The sequence below is a fragment of the Neopsephotus bourkii genome, unplaced genomic scaffold, assembly GCF_033783945.1.
Source record: "Neopsephotus bourkii isolate Nb327-2 ecotype Australia unplaced genomic scaffold, CSIRO-AGI_Nbou_v1 NB_739, whole genome shotgun sequence".
Classification (NCBI taxonomy): Eukaryota; Metazoa; Chordata; class Aves; order Psittaciformes; family Psittacidae; genus Neopsephotus; species Neopsephotus bourkii.
Window position 1 is genome coordinate 2,622,416 of NW_026901237.1, and position 22,372 is coordinate 2,644,787.

The window sequence follows — 22,372 nt, forward strand, 5'->3', positions numbered from 1 at the left end:
ATGGAGACCTGTCATGGGTAGGCTATAGACAGGAAAAAGATGGAAACTCAGAGGGTCTGGCAAGAGATCAGACATGGGATGGCAGGCCACCCAAAGCTTGGGGCACGGAATTGGTGGGGGAGTAGAAGACATTCCCAGCTGGGTTTGTGATACGGAGTATCAGGACACGAAGGGGGAGGGAAAGGCAGGGAACATGGGCTTGCTAGTTGCTTCAGCAGCAGCATGAAGAGGGAGAGCGGGGGCTGCAGTAACATGTCACACTCAACTCTCTGAGCTGTTTGAGTTGAGGAAGTTGTCCGTGGCTGAGTTTCCTTTCCCTCTCTGTACTATTGAAACAGGAAGCTGGTGAGCTGAAGCTGCCTGATCGTTACACACAGACACACAGCCAGCTCTGGCAGCTCCTGCACTGGCATTCAGGTCTCCTTCAGCTCCAGCAATGGATCAGTGCTGGTACCACGGCAACATCACGCGCTCCAGAGCCGAAGACCTGCTCTCCAAAGTAGGCAAGGATGGCAGCTTCCTTGTGCGGGCCAGTGAGTCAATTGCTTCGGCATATGCACTCTGCGTGCTGTAAGTACAGCTTCCCAACGCGCGCTTCACGCGGACACTTCTGTCCCCACTGGTGCAGGGGGTTACTCCTGTACTTCCTCAGCACAAACAGTTGCTGTGGCCACTGGGAAGGTGAAACCCCTGTCAGAGCATGGCTGGTTTCACCTGACTGGGCCACAGGGTAGGGAAGGGTTGGGAACAGGGCCAGGCTGAACAAAACAATGTTCTTTCATTACCATGCCGCTCACGCTACTCCTGCCCCTGGTTCAAAAGGAGAGAATAATCAAAGAGACTGAGAAAAAATAACCTCTTGGCCTCTTTGTTAACAGCTTGGGGCAGGTATTTACATTGAACAACTCAAGTACTGAGCTTGGTACCCAGCTAGGACTTTCTTTGCCCTGGGCAGTGTTTGATACACTTGCTTGTACAGTGCTGTATTCCATTCAGCTAAAAGGCTTGAAATAATTGCTGGAGCTGTGCATGATAGGCCTGGCACAGCGGTGATGCTCACAGGGTAGATATTTCATGTGGGAGAGAAGTGCTGGCAGCCCTGTCCGTGCCTCCCCTTTCTAGGCTGGGGATAGGAACCAGAGCAAGGCCTGATGCCCTGGGTTTGTGAGGGGCAGGTGTTATTCCTGGAGGCAGGAATAAGAGGAGACTGAAGTCAGTAGGTGTAAAGTATGAGGCATTTTACTTGCATTGCAGAGAGCTAAGACGGTTTCTTTCTGCTTAGGAAATACCATGAGAGTCTGCCTGTGGGCTCCTCTTTGCTGCCACTGCACATCAGATGAACAGAATTCGTCCTTACCCCATGTTAAACTAACAGCAGGTTTCTCAGTTTAGTTTCTTTCTGAGAGTCTATTTCTTGCAGTGGTAATGGTGGTGCTGCTGTTTATAACTCTGGTCTGACTGCTTGCCTCTGAGGTCAGGCTTCTGGTGACAGCCCTGGCCATCGCAGGGGAGTCATCTGCAGCAAGCGCGGGGCTGGGTGACTGCCCTGTTAGCGTAGGTGTTGGGGATGGGTGGCTGGGTGATGAGAGCAGGGGGCCTCCATGCCTGCCTGTTGAGGTGTTTGTAATAACATGGGGAAGGGTTGTCGTTCTGGAGGGAGCAGAGAAAGAAGGGTGTCTGTAGATAGCCAGGACAAGCAGGAGGAAGGAGGGGCAATCATGTAGCATGAGCAGAGGGCCCAAGTTGTGAGTTGGGGAGCACTGTACTAGAATAGACTGTTGCTTCCATTGATTATTTTTAGTATGACCCCTTTGATTTGCCCTGTAACCGGTACATACACAAAATATTTTACCAAGTGATTTTGGGGATTACTGAAAGAGAAGGTGCTGCAAGAACGTCTACTAACATGCATCTGCATAAGTTTTTCCACTGTAAATGCGTATGCAGCCAACTTTGAAAGCCTTTTGTGACTTGAGAGACATGGGATCAGGAAATAGAAACAATATCATGACCAGGATTTTCTGAACCGGGAGCCAAAGGTTATGTTCTTAAATCCATTCTGAGGTGGCTAACATGAATGGCTTGATTAAAGGAATGGGGAGCACCCAGCCTTGTCAGCCAAGAGCAGCTGGATTGGTGAAGGGCTAGTAATAATTGCACTGAGAATTGTCACCAACTTCTGTCCAAGTACTCACCAAGCTTTTAGCTTATGCTGATTTGCAGTTAGCTTGTGAAGAGAAAGGGTTAAATTAAGTCCCTCCTCATGTCAGCTTTGCTGAAGCTGAAAACTTCCTCATAGATGTATCAGTTTCAGCTGTGTTGCTGACTGGAAGGTGCTGGAATTCTGAGCTCTTCAGTCACTTCTGTTTAAAAAACAGGCTGGAGACAAAGAATGAGTGAGGGGAAATGAAAGCTTGGCTGCAAGAGGATTCTCACAAAAAGAAAGTGAGAAAGTGTCAACTGTGTATAGATATGGAAAGCAAAAAAACCCATGAAATTTGCTCTGAAAAAGAGCCGTCGTATTCTACAAACCTCTAATATTTATTGGGCAGATGAGTCAAAAGCCAGTAAAAGCACTTATTCTATAATAAAATGAAATGGTGACTTTATTGAAGAGCTGCTTTAGGAAAACAGGGCTTATAAAGAATACAGACAATAAAGGGGGAGGTGTACTTGCAGGGCTTTCCTCCCCTGCTAATTCTGAAACTTGGAGCAGCAGCAGCATTTCACTTCGCACAGAGCTGAGCGGTCAGCAGAAGCAGAGGGGATGCTCCTCCCCCTGCGCTGCTGTCCTCTGCTCCGCTGGGCACTGTCCCATAAAAGGCGAGAAGCAAAGCCGTTTTCCTCCTCCTTTCTCTGTGCATGGATCATCCGATCCGCCCGTTTATTGTCAAGAAACGTGCTCTTTAACTTACCTGGAAGGGAATGCCTGGATCTGAAATCAACAAGAGCTTGCTCAGCGTTTACAGCGCTGGTGTCATTCCTCCAGGGGATCTTCTGTTGGTGGCTCATATGTGAATGGCTGCAGGATTAACACTTCCAGAGATGACTGTCAAGGCTAGAGGCAGCTTTGGGATCCCGTTCAGAGGACGCTGCCTGGGAGATGCCATTTCCAAGCCCCCGTGGGGACAGTCTCTCTCATGGTGCATCTAGCATCCTGCCTAGCACTGTAGTCCTGTTTAGGATTTCCAGGGGCTCCCAATATGTATACCATCACCTGTGCACAGAAATAGGAGAGGACAGAGGAAACAAAAGCCTTTCCTCCTCTGGTTGACTGAGAGTACAGAGAGATGATAAATTACTTGCAGACATGTTTAAGCTGAGGCTGGTGTTTTATTTACCCCCCACATAGGCATCCTGAACAGTGATTGAGCAATTCTGAACTCAGCCCAGTTTCTGGGAGGACCTGGAATGTGACAGTAATTGGGACCACATAACTTGACAGTCAGGACGCCATGGAGAGAAAGCCTTAGGGTAGAAATGGAGTAAGAGTTCCAGTCTTCTCTGTCCATATGCACTAAATTAAGGGACTGCAAAGGAGTATTCCTGCTTTTGTTTCTAGGAAGGGCTCCTCCCTGCTTCTCTCATCCAACAGCCCTTTCAGTTCCCCTCGTCTTACCTGTCCTCACATTAAAGCTCTGTAAAGAGATTTAAGCTGAGGACCTCTCTTATGACAGCAGTCTCATAAGGCCTGTGTGAGGGGGCACTTTCTGTGAAGGTAACAAGGAGGGTCCTCTTGTGATACAGGAGCCATTGAGCTGGTTTGTTAGTCAGTTTCATAGTCTATACACTCACAACTTTTCTCTGTCAGCTGCATAAGTAGTTCTGCTTAACCCTCTTTGCATATCAGCACAAGGAAATGGTGTAAGAGAACTGCACTGACAGATAAAACCAAATCCTCTGTCCTTCTTTGGGGCATATTCTCATCTGGTGTTGATTGCCATGGGCTTGGTGAAATCAGCAGTGTTGTGGATAGCCGAAGCAGTTGGGGGTTATGTCCGTGACTTCCAGGTCTGTACCAGATCCTCATGTGTATGAATGAGTAGATGCCTGTGAAATGATTTTGTATTGCTTGATGGAAGCGGTACTGACCTCTGGGAGCAGTTCTAATTCTTCTGTGTCTTTTGCATTAATGCCATCAAAAGATACAGGTTCGTGTGGATAGATGGCAAAATCCTCCAAACACCCTGGGAAAACTCAGCTGTGATTTATGAATATTTTCTTTTAATTTCCAGTTGCTCTTTGTGACTCCTTGTATAAGACTGCCTAAAATCCTGGCAATTTCTCTCCTGCATGGAGTGATTCTAAAAGGCACATGACAAATAGACTCACAGTGTAATTGTAGAAGAGATGGTGTTTTACTGATTTGCCTGATCTCCCCTTGTGGGGGACTGGCCTCACATCACGTTTCATGACAATTCCACAGGTAATGCAGTGTTTCTCTTACAGCCAAGGAAGCTCTGAGAATGGATTCTGGTGTTTTCCTTTGAGAGGAAGGGGTTGAAACCAGCATTGTTTATTGGCTTAAAGCCATAGTGTGTGTTTAACAGAGTGCTTTGGAAGTGATATAAAAGATTTGATCAATCTGTTTTTTTCTTGGGAGAAAGGTAAAAAAATGTATTTTTTAGTCAGTACTTCTTGGGTAATCTCCACCATGCTATAGCACTGCTCAGCCTTCCCTTGGGCACTGGGCAAAGGACTTCTCCACACCCCATATCACTGTCCCCCCTTAAATAAGAATCTAATTGAAGTTATTGGGGACAAAATATTCGTTATGGCTGATACACAGATATACACATGCACTGTGCATCTGCACCGGGGTAGTGAGATGGGGTTTCATTCAGGCTGATGGTCAGGATGAGGATGTGCCTAGCAATTAGCAGTCTGTCTATGATTTAGCTAAAGTCTATTATTTGGATTTTTCCAACACAAGTCAATGCACATACTAGCTCTTCAATTTACTCATTCAGTGCTGATTTTGGCCCTGTGTCTTTTGGATTTCTGCTTTTTTATTCCTTCCTGAGACACCCACTCTCCTGACAGCTAGAGCCATTTGGTGTTTTCTTTCTTTCCAGCCAGAAGAGTTGAATAACTCATTCTGAGGCTGATGCCGGTAGCACTTTCTGCAGTCACATCTGCAGACATGTCTCATGACCACAAACACTTCAGGTTTGTGTTAGTTCACAGACTCCAGGGAAAGAGAGAAATATTTTAAACCCTAGTGCATGAAGCCACCTCTGTGTCTTGGGAGCTTCCAGTACTTTTTCCCATGGGGAGGGGTGCTACAGTGCAATTGCCTTCTGGCCATGATCTAACCATATCTCCTTTGATGTGTTCCAGGTTCCGGAACTGCGTTTATACCTACCGAATTCTGCCTGATAGAGAAAATAAGCTAATTGTCCAGGTAAGCCATGCTGCGTATCTCTTGGTCCCACTAAGATGCACCTAAGACCCCACTGCTTTTTACTAAGTAGTTCTAACACCAAGAGGAAAAGGATATAAGGAGTTAAACTGATGTTCCCAGCTAGCACAGCACTAGTCTCCAGTCCACCGCTATGGAGATTTTAGTCTCTGGTCTGCTGCTATGGCCATCAGCGCTGTGTGTGCCTTCAGTGCAGTGGCACTACCATGTTTTATATATCTGAGGACCTCAGCCCATGGAATACCTTTTTCTCTGAAGGCAGCCTCTTGTCCATACATCATGGATCTTTTCAGTCCAGAACTGCAGCACAATTTACCTACACCCAGAGAATGCATATTGAGTTGTGGTCTCAGTATACAGAAGGTATCAGGATTGAGGGCAGGAGTTTCAGACCTGCTTTAGGATCCTGAACAAGCCACTTCCCCTTCCTGAAACACTTCTCAGCCCTTGTTTTCTCAATATAGATAATGGAACTTGGGGTGGGTTGGGAGGCATGGTCTCTTCCAGCCTCAAAAAGTGTGCATGGGTTTACTCAGAGGCAGTGTGGGCTATAGCCTGCCTATCCTCTTAGCACAGCCAACGCTGCGTGGGCATTCCTTGTAAAATGGAATGGAAATGACTGTGCTGCTTACATGCCCCAGTCTACCCTGTTATTCAGAGTGGGGGTATGTTCATTCCTTCCCATTTCAGGTATCAGTTATCTTCCCGCACTAGAAATACAGATTTACACCAATTCCATATGCAGCTTGTATGGCTCATGTGCACCATGCTACTTGTGTGTTTCCAGATGTGCTTTAGGGACATCAGTTCTCCTTTGAGATCTGCACCAAAGAGGCAGTGTATCTGAAGCCAGAGTGATCAGGTCAGTGAGAGCAGTTGAGTGTGGGCAGCTTCCTTTCCGCTGTGGGCTCTTAATAAGAATTGTGGATTGTGTGTCCTGGCTGCCCACACACAGACTGACTCCCTCAAGATGCATCTTCATGTGGCTCAAGCTTAGGCTGTTCCTAGGAGTCCCACTCAGATGCAACCACACACACATGGTTGTATTGCCACCAAGGCCAACTCCAGGCTCCAGGTGCTGTGCTCCCAGGGCCAGCCACCAGCATCAGTGCAGTGTCCCACTTGTCCTTGCCAGCTACAGCTGGTTTTCACAGAGTCATCAAGTTCCCTCTGTCTCACTTGCCACAGCACTGCTGTTTTGGAGAAGAAACTGGCAGCAGGACGCTGGCTCTATATTCATTGCTGTGGCATGTCACCAAAGCTAATCCATCTTCCCGGAGCACTGGGCAAAACCACATAGAGAATCCTGTACAGGCTCTGTGGGCTAATAGCACGGGGCCAGCACTTGGCTGGAATGAATAACCGGTCATTCTGAGCTGGCTCCACATACCATGCTGCAGGCTGTTTGTAGGAATGCTCGGTTTTTTCCCCATCATCTGATATATCTCAGCCTTATTGTCCAAAATAATGTGTTTTGGCATATTGTGCTGGTGGGATGAAGCGTTCTAACGGTAGAGATAGCAATGGGCAGCTGTCATGCTGGATCAAGGGTTGTGAAAAAGCACAAGGTGTGGCTGATGTCGGTCAGCACAGGCTTTCCTCACCACACACCTCTTCACCTTGTCAGCCAGTTCTTCATAGAAAATTCTGCAGGGTATTATTTACAGAATAATGTGTCCTCATGCTTCTCTGGCAAGGGACTATTGCTGGATCCAGACAGTGTTGTTGGACCCCATGGGATCTTTCTGAATGAAACCTCTTGACAGATATCTACTAGATCTGTTAAGGAAATACGATAATCTAGAAGTACACCTGAACCAATTTGTAAGATTCTTTTGGGATCTGTGCTGTGATTGTGAGGGATTTCTCTTGTTTATATGTTGTGGGATGCCTAGGGACTGTGGTAGAATACCTTTGTATGCTGGGTTGCCATGAGCTGTAGGTTGAATATTAGGAGTAAGCTAAATAAAGTGTGTTGTTAGGTCATGTTTAGAAGACACAAACACCTCCCGCTTTGTGCTGCTGTATGCCAGTGGTAGGGGAGAGGCAGAAGAAGGGGGCTGGCTTCTTCTGGCAGGAGAGATGCAGCGAGAGTTGTAATTGAGGCTCAGAGCAAAACAGCCTCATGTTGTTGGCTGCTGTTCCTGATACGTTGTTCCAGCTGGGCCAGAATAGTTCTCTTGTGCAAGGACATAAAAGCTGATGAATAGGAAGAAGGTTTAACTTCTTTTTTTTTTAATCCATTAAAAAGGTAAGAGCCGACTAATCCTATGGTAATCCTGTGGAATTAGAACAGGTGTTAATACAGTAATCAGTAGATGCTTCTCATTTCTGGGTTTATTGAAAATAACAATAAAACATAAGAAAGATTCAATACTAAGTCCTGAAATTAGGCTGTATTGGGTACAAATATAGGCTGTAATTGTGCAATGTGACCTTCTTTGACTGCACAGTGCTCCTTCCAGAAGCTAACAAAGTTGTCTTGCTGCCCAGATCTGGACTGATACCTGGAAGGGACCTTAAAGCTCATCCAGTTCCAACCCCCTGCCACGGGCAGGGACACCTTCCACTAAAGCAGATTGCTCCAAGCCCCGTCCAACCTGGCCTTGAGCACTGCCAGGGATGGGGCAGCCACAGCTTCTCTGGGCACCCTGTGCCAGGGCCTCAGCACCCTCACAGGGAAGAACTTCTTCCCAATGTCTAATGTAAATCTCCCCTCTGTCAGTGTAAAGCCATTCTAAACCTGAACAGGAAAAGTTCTGGTTTGGCCTTGTTGAATCTCATGAGATTTGCATGGTCCCACCTCTCCAACCTGTCCAGGTCCCTCTGGATCCTTCCCTCCAGAATGTCAACTGCACCACACATCTTGATGTCACCAGCAAACCAGCTCTTCCACTGTCCATGTCACCGACAAAGATGTGGCCCCATCAAGAAAGCCATCAAACAGATACATCCATACACAGCACTTTCAACATGACAGCACTCTCACTGCCACTCTGTGGAGTATTTCTGCTTTTAAACCTGCAAGCTGCTTCATACTGTTTTGAGCTTTGGAGAGTAGATTTCGTTTTTCTTTGTTGATTAGAGCCTGTGCCTGTACTGGTGGAACAATGCTCAGTGTCATTTCTTGCATGGTTAAATGAGCTGTTCAGCCACAGGTGGCACACGGGGAGGTGTGTATTTCTGCATTCAGAGGTGCACGTTTGTGCATTCAGGTTGAAGGAAAATATATTTGCCTATGTCTTTCCAGCATTCTGTGGCATGCTACATGATCTGCCATTGGGTTACTGCATCTGTACCAGCTCTCAGCACACAGCATAGTCAGGAATCCCTCTTGCCTGCCGTATCTGGGATCAAACTGGTATTCCCCCAAAATGTATCAGCACATAGTGGTTGCAGTTATAGCCTTTTTTCTTTAAATATAGATTTTTTTTCCTTGTTGCTTTCTGGGACTGCTGAATTTTCTCCTTCCATTGCTTGAGACTTCAAAATACAGACAAAGAAATGCCTGGCTTGGGTGAACCAAACTGGAATCCTGATGGTGAAAGTATATTTAAGGAAGGTGGGCAGGAGTAATAAACATGCCTTAAAACACAGGATCTGTAAGAGCGAGCAGAGATCTTTGTCCTTGGGCTAAGAATGATTAGTCATCAATTTATGTCTGTTAGCCTGAAGACTCTCACTGTAGTAAAACACTGAGAACTGAGAAGCTGCGACAGGAAGAGAGCAAAAAGTTATGCAGAGATCCAGGAGCAGGGGTACAAGGCTGGAAATAACTGCTCCCGATTCATCCTGTTGGGCCAGTCACAGCTGGAGTACCTAACTTCTATAAAAAGAAAGATGATCTTCCCTTGCTCAAATTGGCAGGCATAATCACTGTGGAGTTGTTGAAAGTTTGGGGACTAGCTGAGTGTAGTAATGTTTGTGCAGAGATGAAGAGCAGCAAAGGAGTCCTTGAGGGTGACAAGATCAAACTAAGCACTGGAGACCAACTAAAGATACTAAATTTGTCTTTCTAAGGCAGGTATCTATGGCCAGTTCTTGGCACCCAGATTCAAATAAGGTAAAACTTTCCTATGTTGTCACTTAAAGCATCTTGCACAGCTAGTTGAGGTGTCAGTATGACCCTCATCAGTGCATATTGTGAATTCCTTGTCAGTACCTCCTCAATAAGGAGTACTCTTCTTCCCACTTTATAAATGGGGAACTTGGTCCCAGTCTGAGCACTGTGTTGCCAAAAATAATTTTAAATAGCTGTCTGTTGCTACCCTACCAAGATGAGAAGAGGTGTTATACATCTGTATTCCTCCCCTCTCATTTCAGACAAGCAGGCAAAGTGAGTCAAAGCTTAGCTGTATTTCTGTAGTCAGTGGGGAAGAAACAAGTTGCTGATCTGGCTGTCCTTAGCAGATCCTGTCTCTGTTGGTTAAAGAGCCCAGAGAGCCCCCTTAAGCTGCCAGACTCGGCAGGCTGCAGTCAGGTAAGGAGATTCCTTTTACGGCTGAGTTCAGTGTGAGAAGGCAATGAGGTCAAAAGCTGCTGTTGAAAAACTGGTGCTGCCTTTCCTATTGCTTTACCCTGTGCTGCCTTCTTATACTGAATTGTTAAAAGGTCACTGTTAAGAGTATAAACTGCCTCATGGGTGAGGATGCTTGCAAAAGGTGGTGAGAAGGAAGAAGATACTAGTATTGGCTGGTCAGTGAATATGGATGGGTACAGGGTAGTGTGGTAGCATTTCTGAAACCCTGTGGAGTTTGATTTCTCTAGATTTCTGGTTCAACTCAAATAGGAGTTCACAACTTGTGCTATCTGAGGGCTGACTGGCAATCTAGCTGCTGCGCAATCAGTCATTTCTCAGTGGCAGCTAGATTGCATCTTAGTTTATGCACATAGTCTATCAGATAACATTTCATAGGTTGTTTGCAGGATCAAGGGCTCATGCCACTCTCTGTGAAGGCTGGGAGGAGATAGCATGATGGACAGATGTCAACACTGCACAAACAGGGGTGTCACCAAAGATGCCTCTGGTAAAGCCAGAGAGAGTGAGTCAACCTAGTAGTTATGGGAGCAACTTTAGCTTGCCGTTAAAGGTAGAGTCTCCTTCATAAACTGGGGCATCTGCAGAGCAGGCTTTTGGTAGCTCAGTGCCGTGGACAGATGTTATAATCGTGTGCCGTTTCCTCCTGTGATGGACAGCACAGTTTGGCCTCATAAGTCTGAGGAAGGCACAGCCTCCCCATGCCTTCCCATGGGGACAACCTGGTGCTTTAGCTCAGTCACATAATGTTCCCATTCTGCAACCCAGAACTTGAACCACACACATTTGACCATCACCTCAGGGCTCAGGCCTCACACTATTATGGCTGCTTCCTTTTGGCAAGGATATTCCTTCCTTCTGCTTCTTGCTAACCTGTTTTGGGTTTTTTTCTTGTATTACCCTTAAGTCTGCTCTCTTCATGTCACTGTCTGAGCTCTTGCTTTAAGTTGTGAACTTGCCTGAGATACTGCTGCTGCTGCCAAAGACCCAGGCTCCAGCCACCCATAATGCTTTGAATGGTGTTTGTATCTTTTGGTTGCCCTGTAGGAGAGAGCAGAAATAGAGCTTGGCTTGAGCAGGAGTAGGAACCATGTTGTGTATTCAAGCAAAATGGAAAATTGAAAGAAAAAGCATTCAGGTGAAACGTTTCATTTTGATTTTGAGCTTTTCAGAAATTATCACAGCGTTGCGGGGGTGTTGGAGAAAAATTGTGTTTCAGATGGAAAACCTGGATCATCCTATTGAAAAAAGCCAGATAAGCAGTTTTGAACTTTTCACCTTGGTTTTTTATATTAATGGGGAAGGGGGGTGGTTGAGCGAAGACACACAGCACACACTCCAACACCCTTCAGTTTGTTAATAAACCTTACCTTTTTAGCTCTGAGCAAAACTGACCAGCTCCAGAGTTTGCCAGTTTCTGTGGATTACTTTGTTGTGAGAAGAAATCGCAAGAGCTGCTGAAACTCACCATTGCTGCAAGGGCTTTTCAACCACTACATACATTTATACGTACTACTTGTTCCAAAGGGATGGCCAGACTCTGCTTGCTTTGGCTGACTTCAGTGAGAACTGTAGATGCCCTGGCAGTGCTGTTTTACATCGAGGGATTGTCTAGCTCTCCCTTTCTTTTCTGGTAGTTTTTTCTAGTCTGATATGAGGCTGTGTGCAACAGGAAATAAATGGTGCTATGTGAGCGGTTAGAAAGCAGGCCAGCAGCTGTGAGTCACTGTACCAACTGACACTGAAGCTGTAGGTTACCACTGTACTCTCAGAAGGCAGGAGAACTGATAAATGCTCTGTAAAGGGTTTCTTGCTGAAACCCTCCCTTTCTGGCACATTTCTAGAAAGACAGTTTGGAGAATGCATCTGGACTTGTACTTTGTCTGCATATGGGTTGGTTAAAGAGTCCAGAATGACAAAAATTCTCTGTCCCTGGACAGGCTAGGCATCCAGTGATAGGGCTTCCTGTTCACATCAGCTGCTTGGCAAGGTTGTCCCTGCCTCTTAGCAGAACTCATTCTGGCTTCTGCTTATGAGTTGTACAGGGTGGAACTTGGAGCAGAAGATTCATCTGGCAACCTGCTCTCAGAGCACAGACCCGTGGCTGCCCATCCTGCCTGCATGGTCTGATGAGAGCCTAGGTTTCGGTCAGTTCCTGCATACCTGCTGTCACTGCTGTTGTCACCAATGGCAGTGGCAGTTATCTGGCTGTGGCACATGCAGTACCAAGTCCTTTGTGAGCCCTCTGCAGAAGGATGCAAGGTTGTTGTTGTTCTCTTGGATACTGCACTGCAATCCCAATTTGCTGTGCTGCTCTGACACGTGCAGCCAAGAAAAGGTTTTCCATAGTAAGGATTTTGTGATGTGCCTTGAATTTTGCTGATCTATTTATATCTGATTAAAACCTTTCTTCTAGGAAATTGCACTTGAGCTGGTTTCAGAGGCAGATGATGCAAAGGAAAATCTTTTGGGTGATGGTTATCCATTCACAATGTTACAGTCCCTTACAGCTTCTGTCAGACAGCTGTGTAAAGATTTTGTACTTGCTCAAACTGATACCAAAACCTCATGGTGTCCAGTGAGGACAGGGGAGGCCTGTGCGTGCCTCCATGCAGCCAGAAGGCATTGGGCACTGTTGGCTTTCCTCTGTGTTAAAAGGCAGGAGGAAACCAAGTGTCCCATCAAGAAGGATGCTGTTGTGTTGAGACACACCAGCTGGACAGCTACTCCCTAGGACTGATTTCACCCGAGCTAGTTACTACCACAGGAATTTTGCTGTGCTTTTGGTACTGCATTGGGACAGAAGGGCTGAGGTATAATTGGGGTTATTACTTTTCTTGGATAGAAACAAGGGACCAGGGGACACCCAGATAGGAGCACTGTCTTGAAGTGTGTTTAGGGAAACACATTTCTGGTATGCCCAAATACATAATTTAATGATATGAAGCTTTGTTTTATTACTGAAAATGGTAGATACTCCAATTTGAATGTTTTTCAGTATAAGTTAATGTTGATTTAAATTAGTTTGTAAAACACTTTACAGAGGGAAGGTCTTTATATGCAGGACTGAAAATCATTTGGAGTCAGGGCTTAGCAAAATCTGTGCAGTTCCTTTTTCTGCAAAATATGCAGAACTGTTTGTACAGGGAAATTGTTTTTTCCTCTGTTGCATCTGAGGTAGATATAAACATAATGCATTTCACGGGTTCTGACAAACTGAAAGAAGCAGCATTTAATAAGAGAACTAGGTGTTTCCTCAAACATGCACATTCCTGTTACTGAATCTCTCGGTATACAAAATTCTTCATACAAACAAACCATATCCAGCTTTTGTCTAGTTTGAAACCTCAAGAATGTTTCCAGTTTCCTGAAAATATATTGAAAAACCCCACAACTCAGAGAAGTTGGCTTAAATCAGGTTAAAGTGATATTATTTTGCTTTTCAAACTTCAGAAAATAAAATCAGATGTTTGAAAGCTAGTGCATGCCATAAGTAAAATCACATTATGAAGAGATTTCACTCCAGTGAGTGAAATGCCACAGAATGTCATCAATTTCTCTTACAGTTTGCCCTGCAATAAATGTGTTATGTCATAAAGTCTTCATTATACTTAAAACAATTGAAAATTGCAAATAGGTAATCGTCACTGAGTGTACTAAAGCAACTTTCAGGTGCTGCAAAATACATTTAAGATTCAGAAGATGAAGATTAGGGCTGTTAAACAGTACCCAGTTTAACAATTACTGGTCTAGAAGCATAATTGTTTTACTGTATTACCCTTTCAAAAGGCTTCGACCACTCACAACCATGTACCCAGCAGCTCTTTCTCACTCTGCTGGATCTTTCAGTTCCTGCTACAAGAGCTGGAGTGCACAAACAATCTGGTTTGCTCTGGACAAAAAAGTGGGGCAGGGACTTTGTGTGTGGGACAGTAATGAGAGGTTGGGAGCCGCAGCCTCCAATGATACACAAGCTTTTTCCAGAAGCAGACACACTTTAGGAAGTTCTTACTCTCCCCTCACTCTCCTAAAGACATCTCCATCCCAAATCAACTGTTTCTGTGGGCTTTTTAAAGGAAGGAGTGGCAACCTCTGCCCATGGATTGAGAACTATAAGAAGGGTTGTTTTCTTTAGATAGGCTTTTCAAATTAGCTGCCGTTGGTGCTTGAGAGGCCAAGTGTATCATTCTCATTTCTTGAGATTCTAAAGTGTTCTAAACTTTTTCTGGCAGTTGGGGAAAAATGATTGGAAACTTACACAGCCAAAATTATCAACAAGAAAATATTCTACTTTTTGTATCAATTTAATGGATGTTTGCGTTAATATTATCAGTCATGCAGTGTTGAAACCATTTGGTTGTCTTACCCTTTTTATATTTTATATTTCCAAAGACTTCTGATGAAGCTTTGTAAATGAATTTGGAGTGTTCAGGGAGACAACAGATCATTTCCCTTTCAGCAGTGTGGTAATGAAGCACTAGGTTTTACTGCTTCAGTGCGTTAAGGCATGATGGGTCACAGAGAAAAGTATGTTTTCAGGCAAGTCTTGAGTTGTTTTCTCAGAGAAGCTAATACATTGCTGGTGCTGTATGAGGCATTTTGTCCTGAACACTTAAGATGGAAAAGAGTCTTGGCAAACACTGCTACTGAATTTGTTTACAGTGAGTCTTAGGGCAAATATCGCCATCTGTACCAAATTGATTCTGCACTTGTTACTGACAGGGTGATTCCTTTTCTTCTTTAGAGATGTATCTTGATTTGCTGATGTATCATTGCAGGCTGTGTTCCCCGTACAGAGATGCAACTCATTCAGCAGCTCACAAGTAATACTTAGGCTCCAGTTCACTTGACTGCTGTGCACCCTTGGGCAGTGGGACCACTAGACTCTTCATGCACTCAGCTTATTGCTGATATAAATACAGAATAGAAAGATACAATCACCTTTAAATAACAACATGTTCAATTGAAAGTATTGTCCTGGTTACATGTAGGTAAATGAAGTCTGCTCCACCAATACTTTTCAAATTTACCTTTTGGTGGTTGAAGCTGTTTCATGAAGTTTTAACAGAAATTTAGACTCTTTTACTTCTCAAATTGCTGCAGAAATGCAAAGCATGCAGGACCTGATTTCAAATGACAAAATGGTTTAGGGAAATGAAACAACCTTTAGCAGAGATAGCTCCAATTCAGCCATTTCAGAGTCCCTCTGAGAGAATGAAGTCACAACACAGCTTTCAGTTGTTCCCAGGTCTTTGTCCTGCTGTCTGACTTCTTTTGTCTTCAGTTAACTTCTGACACGAGTTTTTCATCTTGCTTCACCTCTCAAATGATAACTTAGTTCCCTTCTGTTACACCCCACATCTCTAAAGCTTTTCTGCTCCAGTATTTTAAAACATAACATGCAGCACAGCTGGGTTCAGCAATCCCCATGGGCAAAGTAAAGCGAAGCTCTCTATGAGCCGTTAAACCTGAATTAAAATTTCCATATAGGTCTGTATTAGACTCATTCTCCGTAACTTGAGAGGGGTGTAGGGACCTGTGTTGTTTAAGTCTTAGTATGTAAGTATTCTTTGGGATTGAACACAGCAGAACCTACATGCAGCAAGCACTGGTTGTTCACAGAGGCACTAGGTAGCCTTTCCAAAAGTTTATCTTCATTGTATGCCACATGCAAAATCAGAAAACTTGGGTTGGGTCCATTTCTAGGGGGCAAAGTCTAACACAAAATGTGCAACGCCACATCTGCTGTTTTTATCCCAGAGGTGCAGTTCAGGCGAGAACATAAAAGGAGAGGGTTTGAGGACTGTTTTTTGTTTGGTGTAACCTTTGTTAAACAGTGGTGCTTCTGCAGGCTGGATTCTCTGTTCAACTGGCAGGCATGGCTCAGTGCTTCGTTCTAATTGAGTAAGGGTTTGTCTTAACTCATGCAGTAAACGAACAAAGTAAGGGACAGTCCCTTGAAAGAAAGGACAAGCAATCACCCTTAGTGTCAGGAAAACAGAAAACAGCTGCTGTAGGTTAAAGCCTGAGAAATTTTGCAGACTGAAGACCGGAAATTGTAACACTAAGTGCTTATCCTTATCTGTGTTAATTGTTTTTAGTTATGCAATCCCAGAAAGTTATGCAGTATAACGTGGTGAGTGCACCTGTTTTACATGCAGCTTCTGCCTGCATGGCTTTGCTTCAGCGGTGTATCTTCAATAATTGTAACTTCTTCAATCCTGCATTTTCTTTCTTTCCACTGGATATGTTATGTAATTCCTGCACGTTTAGTGCTTGGTGTCTGCTGAAACTGGGATTCATTCAACACAGGAGACAACAGGGAAAGCAGAGAGCTGATCGTGGATCCTCCACTGTCTGCCTGCACAGGTTAGAGGAAACCCCCAGGAATGCAGTGTAGGAGTGACGTGAGCTGAGGGGTCCTGCCCCCCTGTGCAGCCAGAGCCAGTGTAGACAGCCCTCACCTTTCTCGCAGGACTTTAAACCCCACACTCAGTTTCCTGGGGATACATTTGTTGCCTTCAATACAGGGAAAAGCTGAGGGGTGCTTGGGAATTTCCACTGGGAAGCAGGTATCAGTGACCTGCAATAATTTCCCCACCTTGGCTGCCGTCAGCAGTGAGCAATGACAGAATCAGAACAATGACCTCTATAAACTACCTTCAGAAATTATGACTGTTACATCTGATGCCTTGCTAGGTCTTGGGGACCTGTGTTTTTAAGCTTGTCTTGATATTTTCTGGAGATAGATCCTTTATGAAGAAATTAAAATGGAAACTTTAATTTGACTTCAAGCGCTGAAGCTTTTCAGTGGAAAACCAAAAGGCACAAATCTTGTGATTAAATCCCAAATGTTGTTAGAAGTAGCGTACTCCAAAACTTTTCCTTAAATTCCACCCACACACTAGAAGTGCCAAGAAAAAGTTGCATCAGAATCCCATAGATCTGCAGTCCTTGCTCATTCATCACCAGCTCATCTGACTTGCACCCTGTAGCTAAATTTAATACCAGTCCCTAATGTTCTATCATGGAGCTGTACTCTTGTTTGCTTGTTGTTGATACAAATCTTTTTTATTCTAACACGGAGAAATGCTGACAGGGTTCCTTGCTCAGGAGGTTTCTCTTGGTGCTAAAAGTTGGATCATTATATGCTGTGTTGCTGAAGTGGTTTTTTGATGGCAAGAGTTTGAATGGTTTATTTAGTGCAAAGAACCTCAAGTAGCTGTTGTGGTGCTTTCTATAATTGCTCAGTGTTCTTACTGTCTTCTATCTAACTGTGTTTGTTAGGTATTTGGCAACTAATGTGAATTGTGGAGTGCCAGAGCAGAGTGGAACGGGGTCCTTAAGTAGGATCTGAGTACGCTATTTTTATGACCTGTGTCTATCTTGTGTGGGAGAATGCTGGTTCAAAAGACTTCCATAGGTCCTTTACCTTTCAGAACTTCTGCTATGTTTTTCTTTAGCATGTAGAATTTGCAGAAGGAACTTGAGATGATAATTTGGCAGCCAGCTATACTCTGCTGAGAACTTCTTTCAAGATTCCTTCTCTTCAACAGACTCTTAATTTGCAAGTGTCCCAGTTCTGCCATGGGAGCAATTCCTACCTGTGAACACAGCCAATCTTCAGGCTGCCAGAATGAAACCTGTGTAGGATCACTTAGAGGAAAACTTCTGCGGGGCTAGAAGAGATCAGAAGTGGAAGATAGGTCAGTCAGGATCTTTTTAAGGTTAACTCAAACCCGGCTCAAATTCCACACATAGAATGCGTTAAACATTTGAAACTGAGCATGAGCAAAACGCATTGTACTTCCCAAGTCTTTTCTATGACACTGGGGATAGGAAAAAGTGAGATGGCCATTTTGGCCAAAATTGGATCAGGAGGGAGTTCAGATTTTAATCTGGATTTGCATTGTACCAGACAATTTGGAAGTGAAGTCATGATGTGCCCTGCTGCCCAGTTAGCAGTGGAGGCAAGAAGCTAAATGTAATGCATACTTAGTTGTTGTTAAGCTACAATTGCTGTTTCCTTTCATGAATAATCTCTCTCAGAATTTCTGAAGCCCTCTTTTCCTGCACTCTCTGATTTCCATGATTTTCACCCAAAGTCTTAAAGGTAAAAGGTCTCTGTCGCAGAAGTGATATGAATAAACAAACTTAAGCATCAGGACCAAACCATTTGCAGAATGAGACACGAATGCCTTCATCATCTCTCAGAGGAGACAGGGACTACTCACATTCCATTCTGTTCAGCATTATCCGAATCATATAATTTACATCTGCATTTACCCTGTGCCATTCTCCTGAAAATCCACATGATTTTTTCAAGGTGAGGAGGTGCTGCTCCGGTCACCCAGGTTCTCTGGATTCCTCCCCTTGTCTTTTCTCTCAAGCCCAGTTCCCCTGTCAGAGACCCTCTTGCTGAGCTTTACCCAGCATCCACATTGCCCTGCCAGCTTGCAGGTTCCAACCAGTTACTGCAGCCCGTTCCTTTACTTCCTTTACCTCCAACCACTTACTAAAGTCCATTCCTTTCCCTCCATGTCACAGGATTCCCTTTTTCCTCAGCCACACACTTACTCCTCTCCATTCGTACTCATAGTCAGCCCTATTTCTACCCAGCCCTGGGTGTGGCATTCAAAATAGAGTATGTTCCTGGGTGGCTTGTATTTTGGGAAATGGCTGATTCTCCCAGCTGTGATTCCTGTCTATGATCCCATTCCTGTGAAATGCTCCTGAAATTTCTTAGCACAAGATTTGATCTAAAAATAAGGAATGTTTTCTGATAAAGCTGAAACATAACCAGGTTGCTTTAAAATACTTGGAGAAAGTAATTTACCAGGACACCTAGTCTAGGTCATGCTTGCCTAGAAAGGTTGGAGCAGATGATACTTGAGGTCTCTTCTAACCTGGTGTTCTATGATTCTTAGCTCTTACATTCAGCTCTTCAGTGAAATATAAGAGCTTGCCTACGTGAGAGCCAAAAGTAGATTTAAAAATGACACTAAACTTCCTAGCTAGAAGACAGTCTGGGAGACAACTTTTTTCCAAACTGGGAAGCCTAAGAAATTTCTTTTCAAATCTAAAAGGAAAAAAGTTCCTGTCAGGCTTTCACAGCAAAGCCGAATGACCTGATTTTCAGCGCCATCTAAGCTGATGGGTATTCCGAGATTTTCATAACTTTGAAAACTCACTGACTGGCACTGAAATGCCTATATATGCGTTTGAATACCTGTTTAAAAGCACTCTGGTTAGAGCAGATTCGCCTTAAGCAATACAACCAGATGACCAGTTTCCTAGTTCCTCCTTGCGCCTTGGCTCAGGAAGGGAAAACACTTCCTCTTCCTTCTGAGGGCCCCAGACTTCCTGTGCCATCTATTTATACAATTGTTGTAATGAACCCCAAGTTAACCACTTCCTTGCCTGGCCTAGTGTAGGCTTTACATCTTTTCAGTCTCCTTTCATGTCTTTATACTCCAACTGCAGCTTCTCTTAAAGGTATGGTCAGAGCTGCTTCCCAGCAAACCCATATTTGGAGTACCTTGGTCAAGGTTTTCTCTTGGCCAATGGGCATTGCCTGGAGATAATGAAGTAGAGGAGACTTAGGTTGTGTCCTGTTGGCCTTTTTACACCAGATGTAAAGGAAAATTGTATCATCTCAGCCATACAAAAACCTGTTGAAAAGTTTAGATGGGTGAGTTTGAAAAGGGCATTGCAAGATTTGATAAAAGTCTAGTGATTAAAGGCTTTAGTTGTACTTTTCATCATGAAGGCAGGATTGAGTTGTAGCTAATTGTGTTAAACCATTTTACAGTGAGTGTACAGAAGATGGAAGGGAAATTGGTAACTTGAAGGACCTGCAGAATTCAGGGCAGTTTCTGGAGGCCAGGAGACACCAGGACATCCTATGGGAAAGGAGGTCTCCAGCCAGAAGGGCTGGAGTCAGAAGATCTGAGAGTGCGGGGTTTGTGATGTAGTTGAAATGGCTGGGCTGGTCATGACAACCATGTTCATGTTCATTTTTAGCAGTCTCCTTCAAGGATACAGCAGGATCTGGACAAAGAGGCAGCACGCAGATTTGCCAAGGGCTTCCTTAGGGGCAGCAGTGAGGCTTTGTGAGGTCTCTGATCCCAGTGTTTGTCCTGTTTTCAGGCTGAAGCTGGATCAGCTAGCTGGGAGACATGCCTGGGTAGGGTACTCAGCACTGAGATGCTTCTAGAGACATGGGCACACACTCCCCCTATGTAGCCTGACTTTGCTGTCTCTGCCTGGCAAGGTTCCTCGAGATCTAATGTAAGCCTCCTCTACTGCAAAGTAAGCCAGCCACATCTGCTGTCCTTGAGGGACTTCCCACACTGCTGGTTGCCATCATCTTCATAAGAGAATGTAAAACTTGTAAGACTGTACTAGTTTTACAAGTCTCCACATTGAACCAGTCCCTGGCTTCGGAGCTTTCCTTGTAAATCCCATTTTCCAGCTCTTCAGCCATGCCCATAGTTTTTCACTGGGACTTTCTATGGTATTTCTACATGTTCCGTAAAAGTGGTGCCCTAGGCTGGACACAACACTCCATCTAACACGTTATGGTACCAGGTACAGCAGAAGAGTTTCTTCCAGCATCTCATATGACACTCCTACTAATGGATCTTAGAAAGGCAGGCTTTTTCTAATGCAGTTTCCCACTATAAAATTGCTACACAGCCTCTGATTCATTATTATCCATATTCCTTTGTGCAACTCTGCTGTTTTACAGGCTGTTCCCTGTGTTGCGTATGTTCACTAGGTGTTTCCTTCCCATATGTCATGGCTGTGAGCAGTGCAAAACTGAGGTACCAGCATTGGTGCCATGGAAGGAGAGCCTGCCCTACGTCCTGTGCCAGTGTCCTGGGAGCAGTGTGAGCATGGGTCTGGGGGATATGTGTGTTGCCATGGAGATGACACTTGCCATCCACATTTATAATGACTTGAAACAATTTACTTGGCAATTAAAATGAGATCTATCCTCTGATAACCCCGAGGAAATAGTTACTAAATGACAGCGGGAAGGGGGCGGGAAGTGGAGTTCATTGTTGCGCTCTGCTCGGGTGGCTCCAGCTTGCTCCACTTGGTTTTGTTTGCAGTGCCATGTTCCGTGTCTGGTCCCTCAAAAGCCTGAGCAAGTTGGCATAAAGTTTAGGCTCCATTTTGCCTCACTCCTGTCATCCAGCGTGGTTGTCTTGAGGACATCTAATAAGAGAGCACCATCCGTCTAGTTTTCACTAATGCACTCTGCAACCCGATGTGGAGCAAGTCAGTGCCAGTATGCAACTATCCATCACTGCTTTTCCTTCCTAACCTATAAATCTTTGGCGCAAGTTCAAGTGTGAAGAAAGCATATGTCTCAGCTACATGCTGCTTTCCTTGCTTGCTGGCAGTGCAAATTGTTTGACCAGCCTTCAGGTAGGTCATCTAGACATGAGTGCTAGCTGCGGCATTACTGAATCAGGTTTTCTGTGTCAAATGATGCTACACAGCCATCATTTAATGAGCACAAGCAGTGCTAGGTTGGAAACACATGGCTTGGGGGATAGTTACATTGTGCTGTGGCTGATAGCAAAGTTAGAGGCTGTTTGATCCTGGGGGGCTTACACGGCACTCATCACTAGTAGTATCTGAGCACCTTGCAGCTGTGTCAAACAACATGACTAATGTCTGCAGGCTTTGTTCTCATCCTTTCCCCAGGCGGAGAAGCAAGTGCTGTGGCAAGGTCTTGCCTTTACTGTTCTCTCTCCCAGTTCCAACAACATACAGTATTTGCTGTGCCTCTGTGCAGAGGGAGGCAGAGCAAAGCAGCGTGCCCTGCTCTGTTGGGCAAGTGGGGAAATTTTGGGGGTGCCTTGAACCAATAGGAGCTCATTTCATAGTGCAGGCCAACAGGCAGAGAGTGTTGTTGGGCACTGCTATGTGCTGGAGGGGCACAGCCCTTCCCACATGCTTCCTCTTGAGGGCCTTGCAAATAACAACAATAATAATACAAAAGAAAGTGAGTGAGAATAATGCAGTGAACTTTGCTCTCAGGCCCTGGTGATGGCAAAGCTAATGTGTAGCAAGGCGGTGCTTGCTGTGGCTTTCGTGGTGCAGGGCAGGGCCCTCGAGCTTCCCCAGTGTGCATGGGTGGTGAGCAGGTTTGAGGGTCCCCATACTTCCCTCTGAGCTTGCCCGCAGATGGTTCCCTGTTTCCTTATAGCAGCTCCTGCTGTTTCTGTGCAGCTGCCTGGGACACGTGTCAGCTCCCTGCTGAATTTTGTCTCCAAATATATGAAAGTGCCTTGTTTTATTTTTACTGTGTGCTATGAGGAGTTAGTCCTTTCTGTCCTGACTGGACTTGGGGAAGGTGGGTTACTGGAGGAATGCAGACTGCCTCTCTTTGGGAATGA

At 44.9% G+C, this 22,372-nt stretch overlaps 1 protein-coding gene across 3 annotated transcripts in view; it reads left to right on the forward strand.

Annotated features, from left to right (window-relative positions):
- The first annotated feature begins 313 nt into the window (after window positions 1-313).
- Window positions 314-22,372, forward strand: part of INPP5D (inositol polyphosphate-5-phosphatase D) — a 53,050-nt gene continuing 30,991 nt past the window's right edge. For 2 of the 3 annotated variants that reach the window (XM_061354538.1, XM_061354539.1), the window contains exons 1-2: window positions 314-570; window positions 5,341-5,404. In XM_061354538.1, coding sequence (XP_061210522.1) covers window positions 437-570; window positions 5,341-5,404 — 198 coding nt within the window. In that variant the 5' untranslated portion in view covers window positions 314-436. Of the gene's footprint in view, window positions 571-5,120; window positions 5,258-5,340; window positions 5,405-22,372 lie in introns of those variants that run through there. The other variant, XM_061354540.1, reaches the window with a different exon arrangement.